This window comes from Plectropomus leopardus, chromosome 1 (assembly GCF_008729295.1).
Source record: "Plectropomus leopardus isolate mb chromosome 1, YSFRI_Pleo_2.0, whole genome shotgun sequence".
Taxonomy (NCBI): domain Eukaryota; kingdom Metazoa; phylum Chordata; class Actinopteri; order Perciformes; family Serranidae; genus Plectropomus; species Plectropomus leopardus.
This window is the reverse complement of record NC_056463.1, coordinates 40,124,553-40,152,277: the sequence shown is the minus strand read 5'-3', so window position 1 is coordinate 40,152,277 and position 27,725 is coordinate 40,124,553. Positions and strand designations below refer to the sequence as shown.

At 38.9% G+C, this 27,725-nt stretch overlaps 1 protein-coding gene across 1 annotated transcript; it reads left to right on the top strand.

The window, feature by feature from the left end:
• Nucleotides 1-369: 369 nt before the first annotated feature.
• On the top strand, nt 370-27,457 carry cers3a (ceramide synthase 3a). Its single transcript, XM_042488147.1, is given in 13 exon segments — nt 370-439; nt 6,676-6,857; nt 10,239-10,356; nt 14,633-14,751; nt 15,538-15,595; nt 15,801-15,851; nt 18,553-18,645; nt 19,389-19,517; nt 21,225-21,331; nt 23,227-23,380; nt 27,007-27,138; nt 27,140-27,226; nt 27,342-27,457. Coding segments are annotated over 12 exon segments (1,242 nt in total). The 5' UTR covers nt 370-439; nt 6,676-6,684; the 3' UTR covers nt 27,363-27,457.
• The last annotated feature ends 268 nt before the right edge of the window (nt 27,458-27,725 follow it).

Here is a 27,725-nt window from a genome sequence, read left to right as displayed (position 1 = left end):
ATGTTTATAATGGGCCAGACCAAATTAATTGGCATTTTATGAAAGTTAATATCATACTAGTTGCCTCCTCTGGCCCTTCAGGGTTTGTTTTGTGGAAGAACCTGCTTTTACACTTTATTAGGATCACAGAACAAACAAGGTTATTAGATCCCTTGAGGGCAGGAAGAAAAAAAAAAGCTTGTGTGTGCGTGTTTTGGCAGTCCGTTAGCCTACCTCTCTGCTTCCTGGAGGGGGAAAAAAAAACCTTCCCAGGTAATTGTGGCTGGGCTGGGTGTGACTCCAAAGAATGTCAAACAAAGAGAGTGGCTGGCAGCTCGTCAGAGTCCGGGGAATAGAGGATTTTACCTTTCATGTGGATTTCCCACAGCAAACACAGCAGTCGGCCGTTGTGGAAACTACAGCCCTCACCTGCTTGACTGGGAAGCACTGACCGTGCCCGGTAAGCCTGTGTGTCCCTGTTTGTCCCTTTGTGTTCCTGTGCACCCTGGTATGTGACCTTGGCGTGTGATTGCTGAGCTATATGCTTGTTTTTAGCATTCATGTGAGTGATAGTTTTCTTTAATTCAGGTGTAAATGTAGTAGAGGTTTGTCACAGGTTCGAGGCTACCTGTAGCTACAGCAGAGAGGTAGTCTAGCCTACAGTTAGTGAAGTTTTCTCTAAGCATTGTGACCTTTGTGGCTGAGTAGGGATGAATGGAGTCTCTGTTGTCAGAAGGACAACACAAAGATTCTGTGAGAGTTATGTGATCTGCTCATTTCAAATGGAAAGATTTGGCTTAGGATTATTGGTGGGGGTTAAGACTTTGAACCATTTTCTATCTTAATTTGACAGGAGAATGGAATCATAGTGTTGGGCAAGCAGCTCTGGAAAGGCATATTTGCTGAAACTGTCACAGACATTTTTTGTGTAAAAAAAAAACAAAAAAAAAAACATGTCCCTCCTCCTCTTGGCACCTCCTAATGAAAATTAGAATCAATGGCAGCGTGGTAGAAACACCAATCAGAGCCAAGGAGTTTCTAACGCAGCTGTCAATCATTTCAGTCACTCCATGAACCGTGGTCAAACTGTCAAACTCAGCAGCTCTGATCAAATATGAATCAAGACTCTGTGATTTCTTTCCTCAGATGATTTCAGAAGCATATTTTTGTGTGCAGTTTAGCTGTAAAATGGGAATCTTTGTAACCCTGCTGCCATGTTGGATACATTCAGCTAAAGCACCATCCACCAGCTGGACCAACATACTCATTATGACTGCAGTTCAGGAGCTGACTTAATGACCAACACGTTCTTTTCCCAAGTTGTCCGTATTGCTGCTTTGTCAGTGGACTCCTGTGTATACATATTACGCTTCAGGTGTCCTTCTTCTGTTTACGTTCTGGGATCCACATAGTGGAACGATGCTGCACGTAGTTATGTTTAGAGAACAACAGCTCATGGGAACCAATGCTGGGACATTAACAAGTACATGTTGCCACGGATGGTTAGGATTAGTAGAAGGAGGCACATGGTGAGGTGTAGAAATAAAAGCATTACATTAAGATTGGAAGCGAATACCGCACTCCTGCATTAAAGTTTGGGGTTTGTTGGATCCCTCCATCACCCCTCCTATACGCCCTATAGGGGCCCTCGTACTCATTATATTACGTCATTATCGACAGTATTTCAACCTGATGCAACAGGTTCTGAACAGCTGCGTTCTCAAGTGATGTTGCCTGTGTTCATATCATGCAGACGCAGTAGGTCTGTCCGCTGGCGTATAATAACACCGCGACCAACTTTGTCTAGCTGTGTCCTTATTTAAAGCCCCCACCTGCCTTTTGGCGTTGCAATCTTACACCAAAAGCACTATTTTATGAGTGTGGGATAAGAACGATCTCTTTTGCTTTGTCTGTTTTATTTAGTGCTCTGTGAATATAGTGACAGTTTCAGCAAATATGAAAAGGTTTTTGTTTTTTTTTAAGTTACAAACAAATGTCACTTGTCACTTGAACTAAACAATTGTTTGATTGTGAATTGTAGTGAGATATTTTAGAGGTTTTATTGTTTTTTAATATGAAACTTTCAGCTTTTGTCCTTCATTTCCGAGGAAAATATTGTACTCTTACTGAGTGTTTATGTTTTGAGTGAACCTGAGGAGACAGAGAGCTGTCCATATAACATGCAGGCTGAACATGTTTTGTAATGCACAACACTGAGTGAATCCTCAGAGGCTCTCAGTGGAAATGTTTATAATGTATTGTGTTAAAAAAAAAAAAAAAAACTTCGGAGTGAGCCTTTTTAGCAGTCTGTCAAAGTTATGACATGACCAGCTTCAAACATCTATAATAATCGTTAATATAGTGGAGCTGATATCAGGGGATTTGAGACGCATGTACTTCAGACACCAGTGCAAATATAGAGACTGTACTAAGCCTTTGAAACCTGGATCACCATCAGTTTTCTGCTCAGACGCAAGCAACTTGACAAGAAATGTCCCACAAATTGTAAGAAATTAGTGAAAGGTGACAAGAAAATTACCAAAAAAATTGTTTTGGTGGAAAAAATTGGAATAAACTCATAAACTATATATTTTAATTGTTGGAATTATATATTTAAAAATTGTTGCAGAAAATAATGTATACAGTAAATTTCAGTACTTTTTTAAAACTTTTTTTATTTTCTTTTAGGTGCTTTTTTCAGTTAATTTTAATGTAACGTTTTTACTAATTTCTTGCCATTTTTTGGGTCATGTCTTGTTTAGTTTCTCATTGCTTTTTCCCCATGTTTTTGCAAGAAATCAAACCAGTTTGCTCAGGTTTTAAAGGGTTAAGTTACAGATGCCATTGGGCCAGATATTAGACAATAAGGGATGTTAGGACTTTGACTCTCCAAACGTGGGCTACATGTGTATGTGTACTGGTGTTTGTGTATGTCTCCAATATTAACTGCTTTGTACTGTGACTGGTTGCTAAGCTGCAAGCTCGCCCTTCATTGTCAGTTTTTGTTTCTCTCTCTCTCTCTCTCTCTCTCTCTCTCTCTCTCTCTGTCTCTCTCTCTCTCTCTTTCTCTGTGTGTGTGTGTGTGTGAGAGAGAGAGAAATAAAGTCAGAGAGAAACAGGATTGTTAAATAGGTGTGGTAGTGATCTCAAGAGCAAGGGAGGGATCACTGGGTCAATATTTGTTCAGGAAATAGGCCTTTATGTACATTACAGTAACTGTAGCATCACTGACTGTACTCTATTTAATGGAATAACTTACCACCATCTCTGTTGATAAAAACAATTCATAGTAAAATTTTTGCACCTTTGTCATGTGTCAGTTTGATGTAGTCATTTGTAAGCAATGCGTCGCAGCCAGGCATTTTAAGGAAGAAGGAAAAGATTGAGGTGGAGGAACACGATGAGAAAAGAAAGTGGAACCTCAACCAGGCTAGCTAGCAGAAGTAGCAGGAAAAGAGTTTAGAGATTTGAGTCCCTCATCCCGATTAGTGACATTGTCCTAAGCTAACCACAACAAACACTACCAAGACTTGCAAGATTTAGCCCAAAGAGAGTAAATGTATCACAAATTTAGCACAAATTTAGAAGAGAAGACACCTGAAAGCATCTGCAGCTAAATCAAAATCAGTAGCAGTGACTTCACAAATCTCTGCCTTCAAAAGCAGTGACTGAGAACCATGATTGTTGTGCCGGACCACAGATCAGCCCTGGCCCTTTAGGAGCCCGGGCTCACTTGATAAACTAAAACCAGGGATGGGATGGCATGAATTAATAAGATAGAGAAAATCTATGTGTAATGAAGTCAATTTACAAAACCTGTTTCAAAATCTTAAATTATAACTTGAGGGATTCCTCTTAATTTCACTATTTAGTAACATCAGTCTAAATTGGAACCACTTTAAAATGCGCAAAATGATTAGTGAAAGTTCATTCAATTTAATTTCTAGATCGCAAGTAATGTCGAAGAGGTTTCATGTCAGAAGTCTTGTGACAAAGGATTGACACAAAACGTTTAAAACATTTTTTGTCCTTCCTATTTATTTGGTGTACAAGAATTTTTTTCTAATGCTGTGAGGAATATAGGGCCCACTAGGGATAAGGTAGTGAGAGTTCAGAGTTACAAAATTGTGACTGTTTCTCAGCAGGTTTCCATGAACTCTTAAATTGTTCAAATTGAAATTGCAAAAGCATATAAAATAGGCCTACAGGAAACACGTCAATTTCAGAAAAAGAATTCGATTTATTGCAAAAAAGTTTTTATGCTCACATGAAGTAGTATGTAGGTGAATCGAAAAAAGCTATTATTTTGCATTTTTGCATTTTTTTTCCTTTTATAGGTTACATAATGCTATGGCTATATGCTTGTCAGTAGGAACTGGTTCCCTGGCATGATGCAGCAGGCATTACAAGAGATATTATTGCGTCGCAGAACATCGTGGACTATCACCTCCCAAAAATCCCGCATTCACGCTCCCATGTATATGTGGCTTGCCTCTCCATTATTGTTGGCATAACACGTCTACGTCGCCGTTGATCGGAAATAATGACAGCTAGTGCAGTGGCTGCAATAGACATAAAGCTGCTAAGGTTTTGAACATCTATCGCAATGCGTGTCAATATTTCAGAAATATCACTTACATTTTTTGCTAATCTGTAATGGAAACCTGCCTCATGTTTAGCAAACTACTGCTCTGTGAGCACTGGTAGCTTTATGTCCCTGGTTAAGCACAGTCTGGTGCCAGCAGCCAGGAGGGGACTGTAATCATGGACTTGCTGCAGGAAATAGAACTGACAGGGGAAACTGACTCTGGGTAGGAGGGGGAGGTCATGTGAATGTTTCCTTTCCAGTGATCATTGGGCCCGGGCAACAGCTGGTGTCCAACCACTTCCCTTTACAACGGTTGTACTAAAGGGACAAGAAAATCCTATTAGCAATGCTATGGTGGTAGAAGAGACAAACGGAAGGTGTGTGGCAAAGGAAATGTTCATTGTCAATAGAGATAAGCTTAATCCAGATAATGATGACCTCAGACACCTTATAATCCCTGCTAGGTATACACCGATTAGCCTAAACATTAAAACCACCAACCAGATGAAATAAGAAACATTGATCATCTTGCTTCAAAAAATGTACTACTGGGAACCCTTGGGTCCTGGCATTCATGTGGATGCTACTTGACATGTTCTACCCACCCAAAAACCATTGTGGACCAAGTATCCCCTTCATGGCAGCAGTACTTCCTGATGGCAGTGCCCCCCACAGCAGAACAATACACCATGCCACACAACAAAAATGGTTCAGGAATAGACAGAAAATTGTGACAGAAAGCTCAAGGTGTTGACCTGGCCTCCAAATTCCTCACAAATCATTTTGATGGAGTATCCGTGGGAGTACCCCAGATCCACAGTGGGGCCTCCTTAGAGCAGATTTAGCTCTGACCTGTCGAGGTATGGTTGCAAGTCATCTGGGGGTTTGCTGTGGTGTCTTGGCAGCTAATCCTTTGAGTCCTGTGGATTGCAAGGTTGGGTTCTAGCACGTAACACAATTTCTCAGTTAGATTGGGATCTGGGTAATGTAGAGGTGTAGAGGCCAGGCCAACACCTTGAGATCTTTGTCACATTTCTCAGGCCATTCTTGAGCAGTTTTAGAGGTATGGCATGGAGCAGTGGTCTGCTGGGAGGCCACTGCCATTGGGAGGTGCTGTTGCTTTGTTGGGGGGTACTCAGTCTGCAACCATGTTCGAGTGGGTAGAGTGTGTCAGGTGGCATCCACATGATTGCTTAGACCAGAGGTTTCCCAGCAGATGAACATGTCCCACATTTCAGGAAAATGCACTATTCGCAAGTCTGACCAAGCTTTTCTGAAGCCACCTCTTGTCATATCCATTCCATTCTGTAGGATTGCCATGTGCAGTGTGGGCCCTCTCGTGAGATGCAGTGGTGATCACCAACACATCATCCACTGGTCCACTAGTCCACTTAGGCAACAGTATTTAGCACTGCTGCCTCACAGCAAGAGGGCCGTCCCAGATCATGTGGAGTTTACATTTTATCCCCAGGTCTATGTAGGTTTCCTCTGTGTGCTCTGGTGTCCCCTGCTTGCAGAAGATTTGGAGTTGATCCCCAAGCACTGAACACAGCTGCTCACTGCTACATAGAGGATGGGCTAAATGCACAGGACAAATTTTGCTGTGCAATGTACAAGTGATAATAAAGAATTCTTCTTTTTGTTATGTTGCTGTTTAAAAGAAACCTCAGACTTCTTGTTAGTGTCACTGTGTATGTATATATTAGATTGCACCATATTTGCATCTTATTGTTTTTGCCTCACTGTCAGCTGATTTCTGTGTTTTGCATCTCACTGTTATTTAGTTTGATAGTTTTTTAAATTGTTTTATACTGTGCTGCTCAGTGTTTATACATTTTAAAATGTCAATGTGTGAGAGTTGTTGCCAGCTCTCACATTAATGAGCTGCACTGTGTTTGGGTGCAAATGAGTACATATTTCCTGTGACACCAGGTTCCAAAGCAGTATTGAAAGGAACTTCCATATGGAAGACAAGCTTGCTGAATGGCTGATTCCTTGGTATCTCTGGATCAGTTCATAACTTACTAGGTCAGACAGTGCTGTGTGTACTCTGTATGGCTAGTTAGTACTGTATAACCTCACTTGTTGTGTTTGTGTGGCTCTGTTAGGGTGGAGGGATGTTTGACACGTTATATGAGTGGTTCTGGTGGGACAGAATCTGGCTGCCTGTGAACCTGACGTGGGCTGACCTGGAGGACAGGGAAGGCTGGGTCTATGCCAAAGCCTCACATCTCTATGTTACAGTCCCCTACGCCCTTGTGTTCCTGCTCATCAGATACCTATTTGAAAGGTAAGAACTACGCTCTTTGCAACTTCTCTCCCATATGGTCATATAAACAGCATAAAACTCTCTGTTGAAGGATTAGACAGTACCATTTAAAGCAGGGATCTTCAGTACTCGCATTTACACTGCCTGTTCAAGGTGAGAATATTTTGCCATTATGCCACCTCGCCATTCTGTATATGATGTCCGATTGCAGGAAAGGGGCAAAGAGTGGTCTCTCCTTTGATTCAATAACAGATGTAGTAACAGCACTGTAACAAGGCCTTTGTGAAATATAACACTGGAAAGACGTGACCATGTGTGACATTTTGATTAAGTATTTTGTTGGTGACCAAACCATGGGAGATTTACAAAGTAGCTATTAGCTGATTCAAAGAGGAAAGAACATGGCAACAGATGTCTGCAAAGAGTGAAAACAATGAGATTCAGGAGCTCCTTACCCTCTTCACCGCCATAGAACAGAGAATGTAAATTAATGTTATTGACATGTTACATGTCATGCCCATCATGCTTCTTTTGATTGCAGGATGTTGCGATGCAGTGTATAATCACTGTATAATCAATGTATCAATGTATAATGTGTCTTTGTTAAAATATAAAGAGGGGACTTCATTGCTGCTATAGCATCTAGACTATTTTGGGTCTTCTCTCATTTGCAGGAATGTTGTAGCATGACTATGTGCGCTAGTCTCACCCTCAGCATTTTCACTGGTGGTTTCTGAGGTGGAGGGTGTTTCAGAGTCTCTTACTTGAAAATTTACAAAACAATCCATTGTGGCCCTCCAGAATGTCTGTGCACTTGTAATAATGATAACAACAACAACTTTATTTATATAGCACCTTTAATAAAATAGTTTACAAAGTGCTTTGACAAACAAAGCAAATCAGAGGCAAGAAACCCCGGGGGTGTTAAAACAATAAAAGTTAGTCAATAATGCCGAACAAAGGCCAGGCGAGTGTTAAGGTAAAATTAAACAGGAGATTAGAGGCAGAAACATGTTAGAAAAATAAAATGACAAAATATAGGCAGTAAACACAATACATAAAACAACAAGAAAACAATAATACAGCTAATATGCCAACATGTTTCTTTTTTTCTTTTGCTTATGACCTGCATGTCTGCAATGTTTTGTTTGGTTTAATGGAACTCTGGAGTGTGTTATTTCTTTTGTTTCATTCTGTTAGGTGACGATGCACTAATCTATTCACAGATATACACTGAATATCAAAAGCCAGATCTGCCTTGAAGGGGTGATCTTGGAACAAGTGAACCACCAAGTGTACCAAATAAGCCAATTGTTAAGTGACAAAGCCATTGAAGTGTCCAAGCACAAATTTTGCTCCATTCTTTCTTGCATTTCAATTTTCAAAAAGGTTATGATGTTGTGCAATTTTCAAATCTGAGCTTATAATAATTTGTCTGCAATGATTTGGAAGTTACCTGATCATGTTTACTAAATATGCAGCTGTTTTTGTGAGCTATGTTTTTCACCCAATAATATGTAATAAAAGTTATTGAAAATAATTAGCTCCCTTTGCAAGACTGTGATGATCAAAAAATAAAAAGTCACACAGTTTCCAGTAGGTATGATGGGACTAATGTATTTATGTAATCAACTATCCAAATGAACCACACCATAGGAGTAGGAGCCTGTCTGGACTTTTGTTGAAGAGGTGGGGAAGTAGGAGTATTGTAGCACAGACAGGCAGTCCTAAAGACTGGCAAAATGTATCCAGGTACTTCAAACAGAGTTCTAAAGTCCATGAGCCAGTGGCTTGGTTGTGCCGATGTGGAGCGACAATGTCTCATAGTAAATTTAGTGTTTACTCTAGGCCTGTGTCCCTGTAGTGTTGGAAAATGTATGATTGCACCACAGAAACAATGTCTTTCTATGTGCAATTATTTTGTTTTTCATTATTTATTTATTTATTTTAACTATTTTACATATAAAGCCAGTGTGAAAAAGGGGATTATCTAAGCTAACACATTTAAACATGGCCAAAAAAAATGGACTTGTTGTGCAGCTATGTCATACCAAGGCTAAGGCTTTGATTTCAATGGATGGTTGAATCAAATGGGGGGTTGAATTCTGGCTTTACCTGCCGACCTGCCCAAATGACAGGTTACTGTACTGCAGGGTGTCAAGTGGTGGGCTAGGTATCCCTACATTGGCAAGGGTTTTTCAGTTCATACAATTCTGGAGGATCTACAGTCTATTTCCTTATTGGGATGAATGCCTCAATGTGACACACTACCAAAATTATCATGGTAATGTTTGTTCCTCAAGAAAGAACATGGTTAGCTAGCTCACCACTTTCAAGAACTGAAACTAGTTACTTGAGGAGTTAAATGCTGTGGTCTACATTTTATTGGAGGCTCACACTGCAAAGATAGAATAACAATTTACACATCAACTAGTAGGGCCGAAGGTGAACATATTGATGAGGGTTTTTCACTGATGCTCAGTGATTAAAATTCTCATCATGCTATACAGCAACAAAAAACTCACACACAAAAGACACACTATAGTAAGCAACTTTATGCCTCTGGGTACTTAGTTAAATGTAACATAAACCATAAGCCATTGATTCTGAATAAAGGCATAATCAAATGTAGCATTTTATATATTTTATATAAAAATATATAAAAAAATAAAAGTAAAGTGTAAAATTGGTAAAATAATTAATATCTTAGGGAAGGTTGTGAGTTTTTTTTTTTTAATTTTGTGTTTCTGCTGGTTAGAAAGCTACTAACAATGGACCCAATAACTGAATCCAATGCAGCTGAAAGTTCTGAACATTCTATCAGAAACAAGCTGAACACATTTTTGACAAGACATGTTTCATGTTCATGTTTTAAAATTTTAAAAAGCTTTTTTGTGCTCTTTATAATTTAAGTATTATAGGCACATCAGATCAATATGAAGTTAGTTATGAAGGTATTTGTAGAGGCATTCAGAGTTTGCCCTGTTGCAGTGTTAGAGGTCAAAGGTCAAATTATGTTGTCCTCGATATCATGATAATACGACTGGTAAATAGATTTAAGTCAAAGCCTTATCGTGATATATGACTTGATTTTATTCTTTGATGTAACCTTCTTTTTACTGAAAAAAAATAATCATGGAGGGATGAAAAATGGATTGTTAGCAAATAGAAAGATACCTTTGCTGCAATGCTATCATGAATTTTCCATGATTAAGGACATAAACCTTGAAAACAATCACAATGAGACATTGCCCCTCCAATTTGGTACAACAGCCAAATTTTGAGGGTCTGGCTGAAATGTTTGTGTGTGTGTAGGTGTGTGTGTGTGTGTGTGTGTGTTAGTGTCCTCTTCTGACACTGACATTGGTAGATTTGAACCTGTGTTTGTCGACTGTGTTCCAGGTGGATAGCAACTCCACTTGCAGTCTCTGCTGGGATCAAGCACAGAGTTCATCTGAAAGCAGAGGACAACCCCATCCTGGAACACTACTACATTACGCAGTGTCGGAATCCTGTTCAGGTAATCAACGTCCCATTTAAAAATTAGCCCTGTACAGTGGCTTTGAGAGCAACATACTGAAAATTAAGAAAACACATGCAAATAGGCAAAACACCACCAAGAGACAAGAGAAAATATCTTCACTAATTTGACAGCGTTTAGGAAAAAAACGAAAAACAAAACCCCGCTGCAAATAGGGAAAACAATCAAATAAAGACATGCACTGCAAGTAGCACCACATGACAGTAAAAAGTGTTTTCAGAGGACAGAGATGGGCAAAGATACATCAAAAAGTATCTTGGTACAGAGAAAATATAAAAAGAAAAGACAACGTGTATTTAATTTAGGGGCCAACACAATCTCACTCCAAAGTCGTCACATCATGATGGTCGGTCAGTGACCTTCACGTCAACCTTTGACATTTTAATTAAATGCCTCTGACGTTCTGAGTTTGGAGTGATCAATCAATCAGTAAACCTCCTTTTCCTTTTTATAAATAAGTTAAATATATATTCAATCTTTAAGTGTGGCGACCTGTCCAGGGTGTACCCCGCCATCTGCCTGATGACAGTTGGGATAGGCTCCAGCCCCCCTGCGACCCTTACGAGGACAAGCGGTTACAGAAAATGAATAAATGAATGAATGAATATTCAATCTTTATTTATCAGGCAGCCACAACGGGACTGCCACCTTAGGAAGTCATTGTTGAGTCAGTATGTCATCTTTATGTTGTCCAATTATTTCACGACTGTCAGACATACCAAACGTATCTATCTTTTACACTAACCCCCTAATAAATGGAAACAATAAAGATAATTTCATACAATGTGAATGGTATTAATAACCCAATTAAGCGTAAGAAGCTATTACAACAACTTAAAAAAGAAACCTGATATAATCTTCCTTCAGTGAAATTAGAACATGAAAAAACTGAAGAAATTTACAAAGGCTCAGATATATCACTCATCATTTAAGTCTTCAAAAAGAGGAGCTGCAATATTAATAATGCCCCAAATAACTTTTACATTGGAAATGCTGATAACAGACAAGGAAGGTAGATACGTAATGGTAGTTTTGAAAGATCTATGATGTAATTGTTTCATTTATGAATGTCTATAATCCTCCTGAAGAAGGCCCGGAACTAATCAAAAGGGTTATAGAAATTATGGTTTCAAAAAGTCATGGGATAACAATCACCGCTGGTGATTTAAATTTAATCATGGACCCAAGTCTGGACACATAGAGTAACAGACTACATAGTTCAGATCAAGCCGCTAAAATAATGAGGAGCAGTCAAAGAGTTAGGGTTGATAGACATGTAGAGAACTCTCCATTCCAAAGGAAGAGACTATACTTTATTTTCAAAAGCTTATGGTAAATACTATTATATATATATTATATTATATATATTTTTTTATATGTGTGTGTGTGTATAATATATATATATATATATATATATATATATATATATAGTATATATATTTTTTATATATGTGTGTGTATATATATATATATATATATATATATATATATATATATATATATATATATATATATATATATATATATAATGTTTAAGAATCAGGTATCAAAGGTTACAGAATGCAATATAAATCCAATGACTCTGTTTACCTTACCTTACCTACCTCTGATCACCTGTTACAAATGGAAACTAAACAAAAACAAAAACTAACTAATAAGATCAACTCTGAAAAACTATTTAGAGATCAATGATACTGAAGAAGTAGAACCAGTTACTCTGTGGGAGGGAGAAAAAAGCAGTATTGAGAGGAGAAATAGTAATAATGCAAATTCTGAATACTATATACTATTAATACTAATAGTTTAGCATCAGGATAAAAGCTAAATATACAGAAATAAAAAGCTATGGTACTAGGCGCTCCTGTTTGCAGGGAATTGAAAGATGAATATTTATGGAAACAGGATGTGGATAGTATTAAATATCTGGGAACTGTGATACCAGATATTTAATACTATCCACATCCTGTTTCCATAAATATATACATAAAGAACACAGAGAAAGGGGGACTTGCTATGCAGCTCAAATATCATCAATACGCACATTGTTATTGTGCAATTTTTGATAAAAAAAAAAATTTTTTAAAAACTATGGTAATGTTAAGGTACCACATCAAATCTCATGAATTTTATAATATTTTAGAAAACAGTCTCAGTCAACGAGGGACACGGGCAAAGTTAGAATGGGAAGAAGAACTTAATACACAAATATCAGGGGACACTTGGAAGGAAATTAATCAAACAATCACGTTATTTTAGAACACAAGTGCAATAATCTAAATATGACATTAAAATATTATCAAACTGCTGGAGGGAGTGTGGTGAATCCAATGCCAATTTCAGTCATATCTTTTGGTTCTGCCCATCATTAGAAATGTTTTGGAAAAATTTAGAGGTATTTGAATGTAGATGTTATGCTACTGGGTAAAACAGTGGATAAAAGATGTAATGAATATAATAAATATTTATTCAGGATTCTGCATATAACAGCATTGAAACAGATAACAAGAAATTGGCTGCAAAAAACATGTCCCTTAATATTATAAATGGAGGGAAACAGTTCAACAAAAAAATCAATAAACCTATCAATAAATATATATATAAAAGAGATTATTTAAGTGGTCAGTGTTTTATAATATGTTTTCAAGAGTAATGAACTGAATTTACTGAATTGTGATGCTTCATGTTGGCGCTGACAGTCATTTAGGGGAGCACCACACGAGCCCACCTTGAATAAGGCTCTGTATTTTCTATTTGTCCTTTTCTTTGGCTTTCCTTTTTTTTCCTCCTTTAGTTCAATAATATTAATTTGATTGTTTGTCCTGTCTTAGATGCCAGTGCTTGATAGCTGAACATATGAATTTTTAGGAACACAGAAGGTAGATTTTCAAAGATGAAAGATGACTTGTGTGAAGTCAATATAGTAATTTAAACCTACTGTAACCTGTGCAATTGTTTATGTCAGCTTATTGTCATAAGTCTATTATAAAGATGAAGGCTATCACTGAGTGCTGAACCTAATATCACTGTTTATGTTAAAAAAAAAACTAACATTGTTCACCATTGATCACCACACAGGTTATATAATAATACTTATGTAAGACAAGATAGAATAAATAAGGAGTGCAACTGCACTTATAGGGTGAGTGGGCAGGTGGATGGGTCCCACAAACAAGAGACTTTTGTGTGTTTGTGTGTGTGTGTGTGTGTGTGTGTGTGTGTTTTCTACACCTTACCATGTGCCTCTTTTGCCTTGACCTAACCATCTGTGACTTTGGTGCCTAATCCTAACTATTGCGACAGTCCGCTCTCTTTGTGGACATAGGGACCATGCTGCATCATGCACAGCAACGGGCTGCATCCTCCCACCATCACATCATCTCACCATAATGCATTTGTTGACATCAATGGCATCCTGGAACGTCATAGGTTGACGCAGGCAAGGATAATTTAAAACGTCATAGGTTGACGTGGAAGGTCACTGAAAGACCGTCACCATCTCTCCCTATACACCTTGCCTGTGTTTAAATCGTGTTTAAAACTCATTCATTCTGCTCGGTGTTCTCAGACCTAGTATGGGAGTTGACAATTTTGTGGTTTTACCTTGTGGGTTTTTTTGCCTTTTTGTAACATTTTTTTTTTTTATGTCCTGTTTTATGATATTTGTGCTATTTTTTTAGTGATGGCCAAATGAAACCTTGTGAACCGTTTTCTTTCTTTTCTGAGCCAACTGGATGACGCTATTGTTAAAAAAAAAAAGAAAAGAAAAAAGGTCAAGCAAAGGCAATTTTACATGCTTTCAACTCTCTGTTGAACAAAGAGTGCCACCTAGTAGACTCAGAAAAGAAAGAAAATGGTTCATGAGGCTTCATTCGACCATCAGTACTGTTTTTTTTAATCTATGTATTAATGTCCAGCACTTTGGTCAACTCATGTTTTTTAGATGTGCTTTATAAATACATTTGTTTTGGACTGGATTGGAAGGAAAATTTAAGGAAATGTTGCATGTGATCTGCAGCAGTAAATGGAATGCAGAGCATGTGACCATGTCACCTTTGCTGAAAGGTCTGTGGTAAATTAAGAACAGTTTTTAACAAAGTACGACCACCAAAAAGCCGATATTTCTGCAGAAGGGATGTTCTTTCTTCTGAGAGATAGACATAAATCTAATCTTAATTCCTTTATGTGTTTGCTTTTGTGTGTGTGTGTGTGTGTGTGTGTGTGTGTGTGTGTGTGTGTGTTTGTATCCCCCCTTCAGGCAGACATTGATGGGCTGTCTAAGAAATGCAGTTTGTCGGTGAGACAAGTTGAACGTTGGTTCAGAAGAAGACGTACTCAGGACCTTCCTGGAGTCCTCAAGAAGTTCAGAGAGGCCAGGTCACTACTCTTTGAGTGTGTGTGTGTGTGTGTGTGTGTGTGTGTGTGTGTGTGTGTGTGTGTGTGTGTGTGTGTGTGTGTGTGTGTGCGTGCCTTTGTGCATGCATGCGTGTGTTTGAGACAATGATAACAACAACCCAGAACATTTCAATAGCCATGCTATTGAAAGCAGGTTTCCATTAACCCTCAAATTGTGCAAAATTAAAATGTGAATATAAAAATATGACTAACAGAAACACATACATTAAAAAAAAAGTTTTTATATTCACACAGGCTTCCAAAAATATTTGCAAAATTGCAATGGAAATTCTTTTTAAGAGGTTTGACTCCCCCGGGCATGATGCAGCAGGCGATACAAGAGCTGTTATAGCAAGGCATATATGTCAAATGTTGAGCAGATCATCTAGGAGTTTTGAATCCACAATTCCTCTGTGAAATTGTGGACTATCACCTCCCACAATTCCCACATACATGGCCAATCCCACGTATAAAGGGCTTGCCTTTCCATTATGACTCCATAACACACCTATGTGGCCTTGGATTGGAGATATTGACGGCTAGTGTGGTGGCTGCAATAAAAAATAAACCGGCTAGTGTTTTGATAATCCATCGCCATACTTATTGGAATAATATCACCAGAGCAGAAGTCACATAACATCACTCAGTGGAAACACAGTCATCTTGCAACTGTGTTTTATCAACATTTCGAAAATATATAAAATTAAGTTTTGCGTAAATCTGTCATGGAAACCTGCCAACTAAGTGTCTCTTCTCTGCCTCCTACAGCTGGAGGTTTTTCTTCTACCTGTCTGCATTTATCGGAGGAATAATAGCACTGTATGATGTGAGTAGCTTATATAATTGGAACATGAGTCCATTTCAGTCAGAAACATACTGTACGATTTACTGCGCAAAACAACTTAAGATATCTGTGGTTAAATATTAAAGTTGCAAGCAGCATTGTGCTTGTGTATTCCATATCTTTCATAAAATCCACATTTCAGATGACTGTACAAATGGAATAACATTTTCTGCCCATGTTTTTGCAGAAAGAATGGTTTTATGACACGCGGGAAGTATGGACAGGTTTTCCAAAGCAGGTTTGTATACTATTTATACACACCGCGATCATCATATTACCATCAGACAATCTAATTACATGTAAATCTACTCGATGAGCCTCAGTTGTCCTTGAACAGAAGTTAATTACAGCACAGATCTAATGCCATAGAAAATCATGGTATAGGATATATGTAAGGACACAGAACAAATAACAAAACATAACATAACATTCACTCAGCTTTTCCACAGTATGTCCCATGTCATGGAGAGTCACAAATAAACACAGCACCAGGAAAGGGGAACAAGCTAGCAATTTTTGTTCTTAAAAAAAATGTTCTGAGATTGGTACAATGCAAGGTTTTAGTAACATTTTCTATTTCATTCTCTATAACAACAAAAAAATGTTACAAAATATATATTATTTGTCAACATATGACATTACATTTTCGTTAAAAATGGTCTGTAATCTTAGACCTCAGTAATATGTTCGGAAAGTTGCAGGACCAGGTCACAAGATTATCGTAGCTCTCAGGATTTTTTTCTCCATTCATGCTCACATTCACACCTAGCCAGGAATTCTTTTATGTCTAATACATTCCAATCTATAGAATTTGCCATTCTATTTAATTACTGTACTTTTAGATAATGTGTGGTATTTATGGTTGCACTAGTTATGTATTTGTTGTCATGTTACTGTGTGCCTGGCCTGTGCAAGGTGAATTTGCCTTTGGGGAAAATAAATAAATCTGAACTTAACTGTCACAAATACTAGCTCCTTCAACAGTTGTAGCCTTGAACTTGTTTCTACAGTCTCATTCAGTGCAAGGTTTCTGCCAAGCTTTTTCTTCTTCCTCTGCTTTTACTAATTCCTCTGAAAAACTATTGGCTTGAAAGGTTGAAATCTCCCATCCTCATGGTTCCTGTGCACATATTCAACAGACTCTGCCTCAGTTGCTTTAAAATGTCATAAATGTGTACAGTATGTTCAATATTTTTTTATATGATGATCATAATATATATATATATATATATATATATATATATATATATATATATATATATATATATATGAACAGGATGACTGGCAGGGAATCCTGGCAGAGATCACAAAAACCACCAGGAGGAAGTGGTTGTGGAGCTGGCTCTCTTGTAGGCAGCTGGCTTCATTGCAGGCAGGTGTGTTGATCGATGGGTGCAGATAAGGGGTGGGGGCAAAACAAAGAACAGACAAAACCAAAACACAATAGACATGCACCAAACACACAAAAAATAAGTTAAACTCTCACTCACACAGACACACAGGAGTCACCTGGGGCCACTTGTGACAACAGGACAGGACAAAACAAGAAAAACAGAAAATTAACATACTAAAGATGATAGGGCACCAAAGTATTCTTGCTGTTATTGACATGCAAACTGGTTGTTTTACTATAGAATGGGTGATTATTGAGGGCCTGCGTGTGTATGTGTTAAGGAGCATGCATGTCTGCAGCTGATAGGAAGAGAGAGAGGGGGGCTGAGGGAATAAAACTAAGAGGAAAATACAGAACATAAATAATGACATAAACATAAATGTAATATATAATACTGCATATATATAGTAAAGAATGCACTGATAAAAATAATAATAATAAGAAGAAACATTTTTTTTAAAAAATGAACTGAATAATAACAATAAGGAGAGACATAAAAAGAGAAAGTGGAGTTGGCATCTCTGGTCAGCTCTGGGAGCTCAGGGTCAGAGGTCAGGTCGTCAGTTCTCTCAGGACATTGATCTGTTGCAGATAGCTGTGAACCCTTGCAGAGCCCGCCCCCAGACCCTTGGGAGTGGGTCAGCTCTGTTGAACTGAGTTGATTTTGTGAGTGTTTCTGGTTTTGCATTTCTCTTTTTATTATTGTTTTTATTTCTTCCTGTTTATGTATTTTATTCCCTTAACTCTTAACTTGAGGCTGACATGGCCCCCCACCAAAACTTTGGTGTCCCCAGAGGTGCCTTTTCATTGCTAGTTTTGGTGGGATGAAAAAAATAAATAAATGAAACTTAGAAAATATATATAGATAAATATATTTATCTATAAATAAATAAAAAAGAAAAACGTGAAACAGCATTTCACATGGAGTAGCTTCTCACTGTTTAACTTGCTCCTAAAACCTGACTCCTTCAAGCCTTCATGCCGTCATGCCATATCCAACATATTGACCCAATGCTGTTTTGTTTTTTTTTATTTGTTTCATTTTAAGATTTTTGAAATTAAAAAATAGTCAAAACATGCATTTACAAAAACAGAAATACTGCTGATCTCCATTCACTGTTTTGCTTAGAGGCTCTATACATGACATTAAGGTAACGTCATTGTGTGACGGTTGAATCTCAGGTTGACTTTGCAGATAAACAACAAAAATCACTGCCACTTAGATTTTTTATTGTTGGTTTTACTGTGTTTACTGTGTTTACTATGTTTAGTTCCACATGTACATATTTATTATATTTATTAAGTTTTGTATTACATTCACTCACATGTTTAGGGGGTGGTATCTAACAGTGGACCTCCAATATGATCCCATAGCTTCTTTATCAGTCTGTACTTGCCTTTGTACAATGGAGTTGAGTGTACAAAAGAGTCTTCAGTTTCATACAGCCAAAGGGGTTTGGACAAAGAGAACAGCCTTAAGGGACAGGCATTTTGTCTGTTGATGTCTCTCTGACAGTCTCTGTTTCACTGTCTTTTCTATCTGCAGTCCATGCTGGAGTCTCAGTACTGGTATTATATCCTGGAGATGAGCTTCTATGGATCTCTTCTCTTAAGCGTTGCCTTTGATGTCAAGAGAAAGGTGAGTAGTGGCTGTTGAAGGCCAAAATTTCAACTTGGTTGAATCTCCTGCACTTGTGATGTACCTATAATCAACCAATCAACCAACCATTTTATCAATCAATCAATCAATCAATCAATCAATCAATCAATCAATCAATTATTTATTTGTCACATGGAATTATGCAAGGTACAAGTTCAGTGACGTGATCCCATCAGCTTCTTTAACTTGTGCTCTGTAATTTGATCCTTTTGTGAATCTTCCTTCATTTTCTGCCAAGACGTTCTCATCCCAAGTCATCACATATTGTTGCTTTGTGGGGGACTTCAGCACTAGGTATCCCTTTGCTTCTGCTGTTGATGTTCCATGATGCTGCTACTGTGATGTCAATAAAAGAATATGGTGGGATTAAAACTGCACCTGGTTTTATTTAGGCAAGGAAAGCACATGGCAGCCAACACTGGGATGTCAACAAACGCACATGCTGGCACAGATGGTTAGGATTAGGGGAAGGAGGGACATGGTCAGGTGTAGAAAAAAACATCACAACCAGACAGGAAGAAAACACTAGACTCCCACATGAAAGTCTGGGTTTTTTTGGACCCAGTCAGTTCACCTAGTGCCAATTCTTCCTCATCTTTTCTTCAACTTTTGCTGATGTTTACATTTAAAGACCTTTATCTGGCTTGCTAGCAGCTTCCTTGATGCCATCATGATGTCCTCCATTGTAATAGCTTTATGTTTTGTTTTTTTCTCTCCCTTAGGACTTTAAGGAGCAAATCATCCACCACTTGGCAACACTGGTGCTCTTATCATTTTCCTGGTGTGTTAACTACATTCGTATAGGAACCCTGGTCATGATCGTCCATGATGCCTCTGATGTTTTACTGGAGGTCAGCTACAGCCACATAATTTTAAACAGCCCTATAAGTGGTTGATACTGCATGACTTTGCAAAACCTTGATTATGTTCAGTGTTAACATTTTTAAAACCTTTTCTTTTCACAATATGTACATACACAAACACTATGGTTAAGTTTCTACTGTGGTAATTGCAAATAAACTGTTGTTAAGGTTGGGCAGCTTAAACCAGGTGAAAGATTTTGGTTACAGTTGAAACCAGGGCAAGGGGGCTGGTGGTATAGGCAGAGTTGCTCTGGAGGGTGATCAGGAGGCCCATTTGTGAAGATTTATATGGCAACTCGTGTTATTCTCCATATGACTGGCTAGTACTCATTGCCTTTGCTGATTGGGTTGGAATGGTTAGGTTTAGGCAAAAGGAATGGTTAGGGTTAGGGTAAGATTGTCAGGGCAAGCCAATCAGAGGCAGAGTAAGGCAGAGTAAGGCGGGCCATTCCTTCGCCATCCTAGGATTTGCAAATTTGTGACCAGGAGTGGCCAATAGGGGGTTGTAGTTGGAGCTAAGCCAGACCAAACAGCAACCCTTATAGTTGAATACTGAAGCCAATGTGTGCCAAAGTGCCAACAAGTGCAGTTCATCGTTTGGCCACTGGCTCCAAAACAGCGTCCCCATGGACGTGTCAAAATGAACAACTTTACAGCAGAAATAAACATGTTTACAGTCAGGTAGAAACAACAGATTTGGTCTCTATTGCCAATTCCCCTTCATGACAACTGCATATGTTTTCATTTTTAACAAGGCTGAGAGTTATGCATATTTGGGGCCTCTTAAATGACAGGCTGTCTGTGAGGCATTACCACAATCTGTGAGCCAGATCCCTCCCTTGCTCCCCCACAGCTCAAACCTCTCATCTAAATATGGTCACTCCTGGCTCCAAAAACATGTGACGAATTTGAGGCTTCAAAGCAGCAGTCCACAAACCAGTAGGTGACGTCACAGTAGCTACTTTCATTATTTTTCCAGTCTATGAGCCAGGCTAGCTAGCATAGGGAAGGCAGGAAGGCGGCAGCCTAGATAGGGAGCAGGCTGGAGGCGAGCAAGTCGGGTGCAGGACAGAAGCTAGTAGACTGGCACGCAGGCTGGAGGCTTAGCAGACCCAACACCGACAGATAGGCAGGGTGGAGTGTTAGTTACGTTCCCTGCCCATCCAGGTAGCAACTTTACCAGCCAAAGCTTTGAAGATGCTTACTTTGATACCAGTGACTAAGATGCATCCTTCTGCTCAACACTGGAGGTATTTTGTTAGTAGATTTGAATGCATTGAAATACATTAGTCACTTCATTAGGTTCATCACCGAAAGATGATTAATGTGCTTTGGTTCAGGTCCAGGTTCAGATGGCTGGAAAGCAGGATACCAACAAACACAGATAATCTGGCAACTGACCAGGGAAAGGGGCAATATGTACAGACAGGAGAATCTTTATGTTAGCTGACCAGGATGAGGAAAGTCTGAGGTCATGTTGTGAACAGGAGGAGAATGGCAGTCAGTCTTAAAGTAGCTGAATGTAACCCTACAGGACTCACCCATGTTTAAACTATCGCCATAACCATTCACCAACCCAGTGTCCACACTCTTACTCTCTGCTTACGCCATGATACAGCAGGCAGTACTTAAGTTTAAACTTGCTCTTGGTTTTGAAATGTGGCCAATTAACAATGCAACTCATTTGTTTTTTAGTCTGCCAAATTATTCAACTATGCCAAGTGGGAGAAAACCTGCCAAAGTCTTTTTGTTCTGTTTGCCATCGTGTTTATGGTAACACGACTGATCATCTTTCCATTCTGGTAAGACGTGTGTGTGTGCGTGTGTGTGTCTCTGTGTGTGTGTGTGTGTGTGTGTGTGTGTGTGGTGTGTGTGTGTGTGTGTGTGTGTGTGTGTGTGTGTGTGCGCGTGCGTGTGTGTAAAGGTGTGAATCTAGACTTGACAGTTGAGCCTTAAAGTGATGCCACAAGCAGAAACAGGCAGGAACTGATGGAGGTCTCATCAGTTAATCAGAATCACCTGTGTTTCTGTTTGAAAGTGATGAGTCATGGTTAGGCAAATTGGTTATAACATGGCAGAGTAGTGCTTGAAAAGGACATTAAAATTCCAAAACTCTAAGTTTGGAATTTGCCTTTGCTTGAAATGTAGACATGTCATTTATATAGATAAAAAATATAAAAAATGAGTGAGATATTACAGTTTTAAACATCTCTACCTTTGTGCTTTTCCTAAAACATCATGAGGTGAAATAAAATTACACCTTAAGGGAGAGTGAAGGGATTTTTCAGAACATTTAAAAAGTGTAAGGCATATTGCATAAATGGAATGAATGCGAAAAGAATAAGTCAGAATTAGATCTCATAAGTGTTAATGCTAAATCAGCATTGACTCAAAAATCATTCACGCTAATTCCAAACCAGCATTCACACAATTAAGATGTAAAAACTGTAACACTTGTAATCTGGAATTGACCTCGGTATACCATGAAACTAGTCATTGTTACATCTCTCATCAACAAATTAAATTAACTAACATTACCAAAAACAAAGGTAGGTGAAGGCCTTCAGCCTGTTTGATTAGACTGCATTAATTTCAGATAGGTGGATCTAATAAACTCAGTATATATAAGGAACTGTAAACTGGCCTTTGCTCCCTGACCGCAGGAATGACTGCAGTAAAAACTTATTATTAGATAAGCAATAACTTTTTGAATCAGAATCAGAATCAGAATCCAGTACATTTACATATACAAGAAATTTGACTTGGTGTTTTGGTGCAAAATAATTAACATAAAGGAAGAATAACAAATATTAAATTTAAATAATATAAGAGATAAAAATATAGATGCATCTGAACAAAACTGAACAAAAAGAAATGTGAAATACTCTTAATTATCCCCAAAGCTAAAAGCGATCTAATGTCTTCCAAGTTTGTGCATCTGGCTATTAAATCTTAAGTAATATGCCTTGGCACTATTCAGGATTCAAATTTAAGTTTTACCTCACACATAAAGAAGGTGACCTTTAAAAACATTCCAAAGATACGGTTGTCCCTATCCTTTAAAGACACTGACAAACTTTTATTTTTATTTTTATTTCAAATCAATTAGATTATTGCAATGTTCTTTTTAATGGCCTGTCATTTTAGAAACTTCAGCTTATTTAGAATTGTGCCACAAGACTTTTAACCAAAACAAGGAGGAGGGAGCCTATTACCCTGGTTTTAGCACCACTCCAATGGCTCCCAGTGTCTTTTAGAAAATATTTTAAGTTACTTTCACTTTTTTTGAAAGCTCTTAATGGTTTGGGACCAGCCTACATTGCAGCTTTTCTGCCGTTGTATAATCCTTTACAAGTTCTGCTGGGTTGTTAAATACACACAATTATGTGCATTAGAAAACAGACAGCACAGCTTTTGTTAACTTTGCTCCTAAAATGTTTAATACCATTCCAAAAACTATGAGAGAAGTAGACTCAGAAGTCAACATTTTTAAATAACAGCTGAAAACCTATTTATTTACTCTGGCTTTAAATGAATGTAATTCTCGTAATAAGTCTAGCCTTAAAAATGATAAAACTAAGACTATAGGTCTGAGTTTAATTTGTTTTATATCCAGGAGCTCCTTTTGCGTCAACAGCTAGCTTATCCACCATCTACTCAGATTTTTAAAACAAAATTCTATTCTGCTGTGTTTCAGGCTGATCCACTGTACCTGGGTCTACCCTGTTCACCACTACCCTGCCTTCTTTGGCTACTACTTCTTCAACATGATGCTGGTGGTCCTTCTCTGTCTGCACATATTCTGGGCCTATCTCATTCTCTGCATGATCAGAAAATTCATGTTTGGCACTGTAAGTCTGCTCAGTAACAACAGCCTGTCATCTGTCAATATTTCCAGATCTTTTTTCAGGGGTATCCAATATTTGCTAAGCAACACTATACATCACTTAACATTTTTTCACTGTGGTCTGGTAAAGCCATTGAGACATCACAAGTCATCATTTCAATTAGGCTGTACGGCAGGTGATAACATAAAACCTAGAAGATAAATCCTTCTCCACCAGACTGGATGAAGTCACCATTCGCTGAGTTGGTCTTTGCTGCTGATCTTTAAATTAGAAAAAAAAGTGGCTGGTTTATCTACAAAATGCCCTCTTACTGGAATTAAGTAATATTCTTCTCTTATAATGAGCACACATTCACCTACTGAAACTGCCATAAAGGCAGTGATCCAATTAGGACGCACCTGCTTAGGTTAATAACATTGATCATCTTGTTGCAATGTATTGTTCTGCTGGGAAATCTGGGACCTTGGTATTCATGTGGATGCCACCGAACGGCACCTCCTGATGGCAGTGGTCCCCTCAGCAGTACAATGCATAGTAAAAACTGCTCAGGAATGGCCTGAGGACTATGACAAAGTACTTAATGCATCCACCTGTCCACCCACAAGACTAAGAGGATCTGCTGCCAACACCCTGGTGCCAGACACCAACCCACGTTCATGTCGTGGCATGTCAGAGCCAAGACCAATGTAAGTAGGCCCCACCATTGATTGGAGGTATCTTTGAAGAACCGGCACACCCCACAAGTGCTCAGTCAGATTGGGATCTTGGGAGGGTAAAGGCCAGGTTGATGCTTTGAGCTTTTTGTCACCCTCCTCGGGCCATTCCTGAGCAGTTTTTAGGGTGTGGCATGGTGCACTGTCCTGCTCAGGGGGCTACTGCCATCATGGGGAGTCATGATTTGCAGCAATGTTTGGTTGGGTGGAGCGTGTTAGGTGGCATCCACATGATTGCCAAGACCCAAGGCTTCCCAGCAGAAAATTGAATTGGAACGAGATGATCATTGTTATTCACTTCATCTGTCAGTGGTTTTAATGTTTGGCTGACTGGTGTATAAGGCAGTACATAAAACTGTCCACCATCCTGTTCTCTTCAGTGACAGCATTTTGCCCACTGTTCATCTTTCTCCATGGACACAGTTGCCATTTCAGGAACCTAATCAATTCCTCAGCAAAGACCATGCTGAGAGTGAGGTACAACAACTGCCATTCTGCGAGGCCCACCTGGTGCTGCCTAAGTATAGACATCAGCAGACCCTTTCGTCAGACCATCGTCCCCACCTTCCTGTTTTCCCTTGAGGTCTGACTGAATTCAGCTCAAAACACCACCTCCCACCCCCAGTCCACCTCAAGTGAAGAGGAATGGTTATGGTTCACACTAGTGTTACCAGTCATTTGTGGTGGCATCACAGTGCTGTGTCTATTTCTGAATACCAGTGCTTGGTGTGATAGTGTAAAAACACACATCATGGCCGCCTTTGTTAATATAATATAGCTAGCTTGCCCATGGTAATGTGTTCATTGACCTCACCACTATGTGCTTGTGATGAAATCACGGTAGTGCCATGCTGGAACATAAACAGCTGACACAGGAGGATGACCATGTGACAAGTTGGGATGAGAACATATTGGATAAGCCGGTGGATGGCTGTACGTATGTATGTATGTATGTATGGATGGATGGATGGATGGATGGATGGATGGATTTAATGGAAAAAAAGCCAATACAGGTCATTTAGGGAGGCAATGACAGAATACACATTGATCTGACTGCTTGTGCTTCTTGCCTGGTCAGGCTTCATTGTAGTGATGTCACCATAATCACAGATTTTTGGGGTGCCCAGTAGCTCAAATAATAGAGCAGATGCCCTATGTACAGAGGTTACATCCTTGCCGCAGTGGTTGTGGGTTCAATTTGGGGTCTAAACACAATCTTTGACTGAATACAGTGAAAGATTGTGTTTCATTTCTGACTCAAGAAAAAATCAGCGTTGTGTGATTAGTTGTTACAGTACATAACCTGCCAGCTATCTCTTCAGGAAACACTCCCTGACAGCACTGATAATCATTTAGCAGACCTTGGTGATTTCATTGTTCTTACCTAACTGTCTCCATTTGAATGCGCTTTGTCTGTCCTAGAACAGTTTCTAACAAGGGCTGCTCTGTAAGAAACAGATTGCTTAGCTACGTGGAGCAAATACCTAATGTTCAACAAAGCCATGACTTTTAGACACATACACACTCACTGACAGTTGGGACTCATGCAGCAACATTCTCTGAAATTTCTCTGATATTTTATCTTAATTTTCTGGTCAGAGAAAATATAACAGAAGTCAGGTCCAGATACACCAAACGTTCTTAACCACCCAAATCTGCTCTGACCAGGTGTGCTCAAAGATGAATCCCACTGATGAGAAGTCACCTGTTAGCACAGGTAATGCCCCCTAAACACTATATAAGAACAGATTTTGTGCTGTGTGCAAAGACTCTGACACATTGCCAATACTGGAGACATGACACTAAAAAAGGCTGAAAGAAGAATAACTTCTGCAGTAGTGAAAGTGGAGTTGACTTACTGTGAAATAGACTTAAAAAATATATAGGAAAAGCAAGAGGTCCTCGTACAGTTTATCTGAGAAGCTGGGACCATTAAATATTTTTCCATGAAAAGAATTATTTTCTTATAGATCGACTGATGTTTTAGTTGCACTTCATTTTTTTGGTTTGTGCACAAAAAAATCTTAACTTGTAAAGTAATTATCTAATAATAATTGTGGAGTAAAAACTATAATGTTTCCCTCTTAGGTGTAGTGGAGTAGAAGTGGAAAGTGGCATGAGATTAAAATACTCAAGTAAAGTTAAAGTTCCTCAGATTTGTATTTTAGTTCAGTACTTGAATAAATGTACTTAGATACATTCAGCACTGGCCAGCATTGGGACACACAGTAACTGAAATTACAGTAACTGGGATCAGTGCACCAACTATAGTAGTATTTCTTTAGCCTTTGGATTTCATAATCCAGTCATTATAATTATTATCAAACATTTTCTAATTCTTTTCTTTTTCTCTTTTAATTATATTCATGCATTTTTTTCACGTTCCTCAAATATAAAACTTATTTTTTGCTTTTCTCATAGGTAAAAAACAACATTTTATGAGTGGTTGAGAGCACTCTGACCAAGATCAGAGAAAAACATTTCAATTTCCACAAATTGTTGCCCAGCACAAGACAAAAAAAAAAAAAAGAAAACATCAGTGAATCCCAAAAATGAATGGTTGCAAACAAAATAAGAGAAAATTTGTTCGTATGTTGATTCTTGCATGAGGCCCATTGTTTCTGACTGACAGAACAGCAGAGAGCACAGTGACCCTGAAGGCAGTAATATATGAAGAAATTCAATGTTTCCACTGACAAGAACCTAAGACTCCAGCTCATTGTCCTGTACTGCAGAAAATATGCTTCGAGGTGGACGTTTTGCTCTCTTTGCCTTTGGCTACTGGCTCCATCTGCTGCTTGTTGCAGTAACCCAACATCCACTCCCTCTCACTCCTCTTTTCAACCCCCCCCCCCCCCACACACACACACATATCTGCTCTCTTTCTACATCTAATGCATTTCTCTGATGTCACAGCTGACCAGAGATGAGAGGAGTGACAATGAAGAGGAGGAGGAGAGCAGCCTGACAGATGACGACAGTGAGGTACAGCACAAGCTTGGCAATGGATCGGCAGTGGGAGAGGAGGAAAAGAACGGCGGCTTTGGATGCTTGTCTCCTACAAAGAACATTTGCCGGGCAAAGACTATGTGCTGACTCGTGCTACAGTGCCAAAGATTTCAGAAGTAGAACAATGGTAAATTCATTTCATCACATTTGTAAAAACAGAAGCATGAGCAAACATTTACGCATTTATTCCTCCAGATGCTGGAACAGAAATCTACCCCAAATAAGCCTCGTTGTTCTTACAGCACTCGGAACTCCACACATGAACAGCCACCAAAGATATCATCACGTTTCAGAGACTCCCAACTCTTTCTCTGCCCTGCTCCACAGTGTTGTCTGTGACAACTCTTGTCCTACAGGTCAGAAGAGACGAGCAAGCCAAACAAGCAAACAAAACACAGTCCCTACTGTGTGCCCAGCATCTCATTGTATTTATTCCATGCAGAGCTGGTACAGCAGAGAACGCTCCCCGGGCTGCTTCATCTCACAGTTTGATTCATTGAGGCCCCTGGCTTTTTTGTTTTATTATCAACCCTCTGCTGGCTCACAACGTTAATTTATGGTCACAGGGGGACCTAAGGGATCCAGTAACACAAAAGACCAGGATGATGTGGGCTGAGGCGGGGCGG